The sequence below is a fragment of the Equus caballus genome, chromosome 15, assembly GCF_041296265.1.
Source record: "Equus caballus isolate H_3958 breed thoroughbred chromosome 15, TB-T2T, whole genome shotgun sequence".
NCBI classification, from domain to species: Eukaryota; Metazoa; Chordata; class Mammalia; order Perissodactyla; family Equidae; genus Equus; species Equus caballus.
The window spans coordinates 97,746,674-97,755,113 of NC_091698.1; the positions used below are offsets into that span (position 1 = coordinate 97,746,674).

General features: G+C 50.5%; 1 protein-coding gene across 1 annotated transcript; it reads left to right on the top strand.

Moving 5' to 3' along the window:
* The first annotated feature begins 353 nt into the window (after positions 1 to 353).
* On the top strand, positions 354 to 8,114 carry NTSR2 (neurotensin receptor 2). The gene is given in 5 exon segments (XM_023619513.2): positions 354 to 1,011; positions 4,753 to 5,002; positions 6,626 to 6,716; positions 7,718 to 7,892; positions 7,894 to 8,114. Coding segments are annotated over 5 exon segments (1,209 nt in total). The 5' UTR covers positions 354 to 387; the 3' UTR covers positions 7,963 to 8,114.
* Positions 8,115 to 8,440: the final 326 nt, after the last annotated feature.

Sequence of the window (8,440 nt, forward strand, 5' to 3'; positions counted from 1 at the left end):
TCCCACAGACTCACTCATTTATTCTTCACAGAGACTCTGTAATGTGGATAATATTTCTAAAATGCAGAAAGGAGTTGAGAGAGGTTAAAAAACTTGTCTAAGGTCACACAGCTAGTATGTGGTGGCATCTGGCCCAACTCATATCTATCTGGTCCCAAAGGAACCTACTTTACAGCCCGCGCGTGCTTCCCTGAACTGAACTGAACCTAGAAATGTGAACGCGGCTCGCAGGCTCCCACTCGCAGTCCCGCGTTTGCTCAGGGGCACCCTTCGGGGGCGTGTCCTCCCGGTTCTGGAGGTTCCCAGAGAGGAGGAGGCCCTCGCCAACTGGGCAGGTCGCCCGGTCTCCGGGCAGTGAGAGGGAGGGAGCGCAGCCGCGGGAGCGGGATGGAGACCAGTAGCCCGAAGCCCCCGAGGCCCAGTCCGGGCCCGGCGCTGAGCCTGGACGCCCGGCTGGGCGTGGACACGCGCCTCTGGGCCAAGGTGCTGTTCACCGCGCTCTACGCGCTCATCGTCGCCCTGGGCACGGCCGGCAATGCGCTGTCCGTGCACGTGGTGCTGAAGGCGCGCGCCGGGCCCCCGCGGCGCCTGCGCTCCCACGTGCTCAGCCTGGCGCTCTCCGCCCTGCTGCTGCTGCTGGTCAGCGCGCCCGTGGAGCTTTACAACTTCGTGTGGTTCCACTACCCCTGGGTCTTCGGCGACCTGGGCTGTCGCGCTTACTACTTCGTGCGCGAGCTGGGCACCTACGCCACGGTGCTCAGCGTGGCCAGCCTGAGCGCCGAGCGCTGCCTGGCCGTGTGCCAGCCCCTGCGCGCCCGCCGCCTGCTGACGCCGCGCAGGACCCGCCGCCTGCTGTCGCTCGTCTGGGCCGCCTCGCTCGGCCTCGCCCTGCCCATGCCCATCATCATGGGGCAGAAGCACGAGCTGGAGACGGCGGGCGGGGAGCCGGAGCCCGCCTCGCGCGTGTGCACCGTGCTGGTGAGCCGCTCCACGCTCCAGGTCTTCATCCAGGTACGGGGGGGGGGGGGGGGGGGGGGGGGGGGGGTGGGGGGACGGGGACGGGGAGCGGACGGGCAGGGATTTCACCTCTAATACTCGAGACCGCCCCGAAAGTTGGGTCTCATTGCCCCACTTTACAGAGGTCTTGGGGAGAGACTTGGTTAAGGGGAAGCATTAAGAGAAGTCCAGATTTGAGACCGGGCGACCTGCCTAGTTGGCGAGCACCTCCTCTCTGGGAACCTCCAGAACCGGGAGGACACGCCCCCGAAGGGTGCCCCTGAGCAAACGCAGAACTGCGAAGGGGAGCCTGTGAGGGGAAGCCTGCGAGCCGCGTTCACATTTCTCGATTCAGTTCGGTCCAGGGAAGCACGTGCGGGCTGTAAAGTAGGTTCCTTTGGGACCAGATAGATATGAGTTGGGCCAGGAGCCACCACGTGCTAGCTGTGTGACCTTGGGCAAGTTTTTTAACCTCTCTCAACTCCTTTCTGCATTTCAGAAATATTATCCACATTGTAGAGTCTCTGTGAAGAATAAATGAGTGAATCTGTGGGAAAGTTCCAGACCTATGTACCATGTGCCTAGACCTGTATGCTGTGTTGCTGTCTGTGTGTGCAACCCACAGACAAAATTAACTCTGACAGTCTATGCTCCTCCCACTCTTGTGGGAGTGGTGAGCAAACGTTACTAGTTTGGCATTATCTGGGGAGCCTGTAAAAATATAGATTTCATGACCCACCCCAGGCTTCTGCTTTTTTATGATCATCAAAACTTGCCATCTTTAGCCCCATAACAAGGTAGAAGGTGTAATGGGATTTTGTGTGGATATAATAGCGAGGCCTGAACATTCAACATTAATGAAGGATTTCAGAAGAAATATATATACCAACTGCAGCCTTCACAAGAATATGGAAAAACGTAAAGTTAAACCCGATAAGAAAACATTCCGCTTGCTTCAGAAGTTGCTTACCACAGTCCCTATGAAGAGAATTACTCAGAACCAGCAAGGCAGGAGCCCTAATTTTTAAAAATCCACTTTCTATATCAGACATTTTTGCAGGTTGTCAAATTCCTTACCCAAATCTGGACCTGGATAAAGGACACCCAAAAAATAAATAAATAAAAATAAAATAAATAACCCCCCCCCCCAAACCCACCAGTAGCAGAATGGAGCTTGTTACGCAGGAACTCTAGACAGCAGCGGGAAGCAGGGGCCCCACTCACGACAGTGGGAGCTGCTCCCCTTACCACTACATCAGGTGGACTAACCATGACCTCAGACCTCAGTGGTCCAGTCCACATGCTGCCTGCCCCAATGATGGCCCAAGCACATCACAGCCACAGAGCAGCATGGGACACTCATCTGCCTCCCAGCAGCCTCCACGGGGTTCTGAGCTGTAGCAGAATTATCAGGCGGGATAGTCAGTGCACGGCTGGTCCCACCTCAGGCCTGACTGTGCAGCTCTCTGCTGCACCCTGTGTGGCCATGGCAATGAACCAGCAACCACATGCTCAGAATACCTAGTAGTCAGTTCCTCCACTTCTCACAGACTGGGGTAGTGGCTTCCAGGCTGTACCTATTGCGGAGTTAGGTTTGGGGGGGGAAGTGTCAAGCGAGGTATATGTTGTGAATATGCCACTAGCATAGTTTACTTTAGTTGGTGCAGACTGACCAATACAATGAAAGCCATGAAATGCTCCAGGGGCAAGCCTTTGGCGTTATATGTAGTGAGTTCTTTCAGTGAAACAGCATTTTTCAAAAAATAGTGCATTAAAAAATGTTTATCTTGAGACATACAGTCTAAATTAACACAACAAAATAACCAGACTCAAATTAAGATTATTTTTTCCACCATTTTTTTAATGTCTGATCATTGAGTTGATTCATTGTCTGTATTAATCAGTGTTTTTTGGCTGAGAGAATTGCTCATAGTTTTTGAAAGTACAAAATCTGTATAGTTTTTCCAGAAGTATTTTAAAATTCCAACGAGTAATTACTAACTTATGAATATATTTTTACCTTCAATTTCTGTCTTGGCTGGTCTTCAAGTTACAATTTGGTAGTACTATGTTGTCATTGATAAAAATCTATTTGGTTCTGCAAAAACTAAAATGATTGTCGTGTACAGTCTTATTTTCTGTTGGTGTTGCTGATCTGTGAGCATGCATTAAGATGTAAAAAACACGAATGATAACTCCTTCAAAAGGCGCAGCACCCAATTCAGATATTTTGTACTGATTTTAAAGTGCTATTAAAATGTTGTTCAGTTTTTTAAAATGTTTGCAAAGGGAAGGAAGTGAAGAGGAAAAACCCTATAACACCTATATTTTGAATTTTAAAAATTAAACATTTTTACAAAAGGTATATAAACTTGTTTTTCATAAGTCAAAGAATGTCGAACAATAATACAAGGGTTATAATGTAAAATAGCTGCCCCCTCCCCACTCCACACTCTGAGCTGTATTCTCTAGTCTAGAGGCAGCTACCATCCGTTCTCAACTCTTGCCACTCTTTGCCTCCATATTTCCAAAGAACATGCCTGCTCTATTTCTCAGTTGTAAATTTTATCCACTGTCTTAACTGTGGAAGATGAGCAGTTCGCTGTCTGACACTCACGTCCCACTTCCACACACACTTCCTCTCACCATCCTTCCAGTATAATGATATCCCGCTATTGGTTAGATTGATGTTCAGTGTTTATATTATTGTGACTATGTCAACCTTCTGCACAGATGAGCCACATCATATATTTTATTGTATTTCCTTTTCAATATTGCCTTTGCTTTCCTTGCAGTTAATAATGAACAGCCTTTTGTTTCATTTGCTTGGTTTCCTCTATAGCTATTTCTAACTCATTTTCTCCTTCTCTATTGGAAGTGTGCTATTTCAATATGTTCAGACTTATCAGATAATCCACTGGTGTCCTCTCCTAGTGTTCAGGCATCCCTGGAGCCCTCTCTTCTGCCCCAGCCTAACTGGATGCACAGCCGGCATCCCGAGAGGTCTGTTCCATCGCTCTGTTCCTCTGTTGGAGACCCTATTTTTAACTTTATCTTGCTGGAACATATGCTCTTGTAGCCTCCTGTGACCTGAGAAAAGGTCTATAGAAGGTAAAAAATGGAGATTTGCATGTCTTAAAGTGTTTCATTTTGTCCTCACATCTGTCATAATATGGCTGGGCATAACATTCTAAGATGGAAACCATTTCCCTCACAAACCGTAAAACAATGCTCCATCACTTTCCAGCTTCCACTGTTGCTGTGACAGAGTCTAATGCTGTTCTGGTCCCCATGCTTTGTAAGCACTCTGTTTCATCTCCCTGGAAGCTTTGAAGATCTCCTCTTTATCCCCAGGGCACTAAGAGTCATGAAAAATGTGCCTTGATTCGGATTTATTTTCATCCATAATTCAGGGCCCCCAGGCAGCTGTTCAACCTAGAAACTCGTAGTCCTGAATTTTGAGAAAATCTTCTTGAATTTTTTTTTTTAAAAAATAATTTCATCCCCTCTGTTTTCTCTATTCTTTTTCTTTCTAGAACCGCTGTTGTTTAGATGATGAGTGTCCTAAACTAATCCTCAATTTTTTGATTGTTTCTCTTCTATTTTCATTGCACTCTCCGTACTTGCTGAGAATTTTCTCACCTTTATCTTGTAACCCTGCTGTCGCCCCCTCTCCTGCTGCTGCAGATTCCTGGGCCCGTGGGCACAGCCTGATGACTGGAGTGTCACGTCTGTAACCCTTGGATTACCTTACAGGTGAACGTGCTGGTGTCCTTCGTGCTCCCCTTGGCGTTAACTGCTTTCCTGAATGGGGTCACCGTGAGCCACCTGGTGGCCCTCTGCTCCCAGGTGCCATCCACTTCTGCCCCAGGCAGCCCCTCCCCAAGCCGCGTGGAGCTAGTGAGTCAGGAGAGGAAGTCACTCTCCCTGGGGGGCCAGGTCAGCCTGGTGAGACACAAGGACGCCCGCCGGATCCGCGGCCTTCAGCACAGCATCCAGGTTCTCAGTTAAGTGCTCGGTAACAGCCCTGAGAGGAAGGGTCCGGGCTCCAGGGCTGCCTCCTCCAATCCCTGGCCAAGTGACCCTGAGCAAATACTACCTCTCCCTAGCCCTCATTTTTCTCCAGGTCCTGGGGAAACTGTACAACCACCAACAGGCTTCTGCAAGGGTCAGCGGTATCATTAAAGGAAAGAATGGGAATTCTGTACACGAAACCCTACCTGCTCCAGGGAGTGGTATAGATGGACAGGCAGATACTCGGCTACTTTTCAGGGAGTCGGGCCATATGGACGAATACAGGGAGTAGTTATAGCTAAGGACCTGCAGACAGGGAATTGTGGACTCAGACTGGCTCGGTCCCCAAACCCATTTCCCCACCATCTCTTCACTCTCCCTCCTACGACATTGATCGGTTTGTTCTTGTAAGTATCTGGGCAAACTTGGCCTTGTAAGGGAAACTTAAAAGGCGCAGGAAAACAGAGGTCTCCCCATGCACCGTTGTAATCCAGGCACCTGCTAAGGTCTGGGAGGGGCGAGTAAGAGTCGGGGGTCTCTGCTCTCAACGCCATGGTCTGGTGCATGGGACAGAAATGTAAGAGCTAAGTGTGATGTGATGTGACAAGTAACCAAAGTAGCACACGAAGGTGCCTAGACTTCCTTCCACAGACAACAGGCAGTCACTGAAAGTGTCTCGCCCGGAAATGATGGGAGATTTGCTCCTGAGATACGCTGTGCTCAGTCTTTGGAGGGTGGGCTATACCATGCTTCTCAAACTTCTGTGTGCATCAGAATGATGTGGAGAGTTTGAAACACAGACCATTGGGCCCAGCGCAGAGATTCTAATTCATTCGGCAGGTCTAGGGTGAGCCCAAGGTTCTGCATTTCTAATCAGCTCCCAGTTGATATTGATGCTGCTGGTCCAGGGACCACACAGGACTAGAGAATGGGTTTGCCAGTCAGGGCAGGAGTAGGAGGAGGGAAGGGAGGGGGTAGAAGGTTAGAGACAAAAGGGTCAATTAGGAGATTGCTGTCACAGTCCAGTGGAGAGGAGACACGGGGGCTGTGGAGGTGAGGAGGGAGGAACCAAGAGAAGAGATGCTAAGGAGGAGCTTTTTAATAAATTGGATCTAGTGGGTAATGGAAAAATAAGAAGACTCTTTGGCCTATGACCTGAGTGATAGATGGATGGTGGTGCCATCAAGCTATCACAAAAAGGGGTAGGCTTTTTTAAAATATATATAACGGCTTTATAAGGCAGAAGGACATTTAAGTTCTGTTGTCAATGCAGTTAGACAACCAGGTGGGAATATCTAGCCCTGAGTTGGGAGTCTATTCCAGTGGCTAGGAGGAGGTTATAGATGTTATAGAAGGTTCTAGAAGCATGTCGTTTTCCAGTCAGGGTTAAAGTGGACATTCACTCAGAGGACAGGGTAACACCGGGCTTGGGGACAGATCCAGATAGGAATGTATCAGGTAACCTCAGAGTTCCCTTCCAACTCCTGGAATCCAGGAACGAGTTCCAGGGAAATGCTGTTGTCGCCTCGGGCATCGTCCTCCCCCGAGGTGGCATAACTGAGAGTCTGTTTGTTCTCCGTCTGTCGCTGTCTGTCTCCCCCTAATTGTGCTGCAGGAGCCATCGTGGCCGTGTATGTCGTCTGCTGGCTGCCGTACCACGCCCGCAGGCTCATGTACTGCTATGTCTCTGATGACAAGTGGACCGAGTGAGTGTGGTAGAAGAGCCCTGGCACAGGGAGGGGGCCCCGGGCTGGGCCTGGGGTTTCCTTTGATCTCCAGAGGGACCCCCAGTTGCTGGGTCCTCTGGAACTCTGGCCCCCATTCTAGCTGGTCCTGCCAAGTCTGTTATCTCAAAATCTCCCGGCTGGGGGTGTGGAACAGAGCACTATCTCGAGACCTCTCTGAACTGGTAAGGCCGTGTAAGTGGTAGTCAGGGCTATGGGCATCCTGACTACAGGATGGAGAGCAGCCTACAGGCTTGGGGTGGGGGGTAGGGGCGACAGCCATCTTATTACAAGGTCTCGTCGGGGAGGAAGACCCGGAGCTGTGATTCCATGAGCTAACAAAGGCCCTTAGCAGACCAGACCATGCATGCCCTTTTCATGACACAGTTGGAGAAGAGAGGATCCATTGTCTTCCTTTTGGAAATCACTATGCCCCTCATCATAAGTGGCAGTCAAACATCCGAGAGAAGAGAAATCCCATGTGGCCTTCAAGGAAATAGCCGTGTCAACAGACGCTTCATTCTCTGGAGCTGCTAGTGCCCCTTACACACACCTGTGCATACACGTGCACATGCACAGCCCTTCCCACTGCAGAGAATCTCTGTGACAAGGGGCGTGGCTTCTCACAAAGACTTTCTCCTCTTAGTGAAGCCACCTCTCCTTCACCACACCCAGCAGCACAAGGCTCCCAGTGTCTCAGCGGGCTGGACGATGGGCTGTCAGTTGGCACACGTGCCCTTCACTGTGCAAGGGACTGGGAACTGCGCCCGGAGGAGGGACGCACAGAGGCCGGGCGGAGGGCACGGCCAAGGGCAGCTGGTGTTGGTGCAACATTACGGAATTCACACTGTGCTTCCTGATGCAGAAAACAGGCCTTCCTCCCCTCGCCCTCCGGAGGAGGGAGGCGTGCTCCAGCAGAAAGGGGAGGACGCTGTGAGCAGGTGACGGGTCCTCTAACCACGCCTTCTGGGGTTCTCTTCCAGCACGCTCTACGATTTCTATCACTACTTCTACCTGGTGACCAACACGCTTTTCTACGTCAGCTCAGCAGTGACCCCTGTCCTGTACAACGTCGTGTCGTCCTCCTTCAGGAAACTCTTCCTGGAAGCCCTCAGCAACCTGTGTCGAGAGCCCCACCGCATGGAGCTGTCACCTGCGGGAGCCCCTGAGACCCACCACAATGGGTACAGCTTCAGGCTCTGGGGAGCCCCCAGAGCCCCCAACCTGAATGAAACAGAGGGCTGAACCCAGCACACAGTGATGGAGCGCACTGTCACCTCGCATTCAGACTGGCAAGCTCGTCACTAATCATTCAAGCTGAGCAGTCAGCCTGACCCCCAGCTCTGCCACTTACCAGCCGTGTAACTGCAGACAAGTCACCTACGCCTCTTAGCCTCAGCTCCTCATCTGTATAATGGGGATGAAGAGTCCCCATCTCCCAGTGTTGTTTGAGGATTAAAGTGCTTAGCACAGGGCCTGGTGCATAATAAATAGTACATTTTCACTGGCGTTCTTCTTGTTGTGATTGTCGTTACCATTAGTATTATTGCTGTTTTTCTGCCATCCTGGAAGTCCACACATTCTTCTGTAGTTTGGTGTGCATAGGTTGTGGGCTCAGATGTCCTAAGAATTTCCACAAATGGTAAATGACAGTGCTCCTGAAGCTGATGGCATTGTTCTATCACATGAGCTGGAGCAGAATTTCC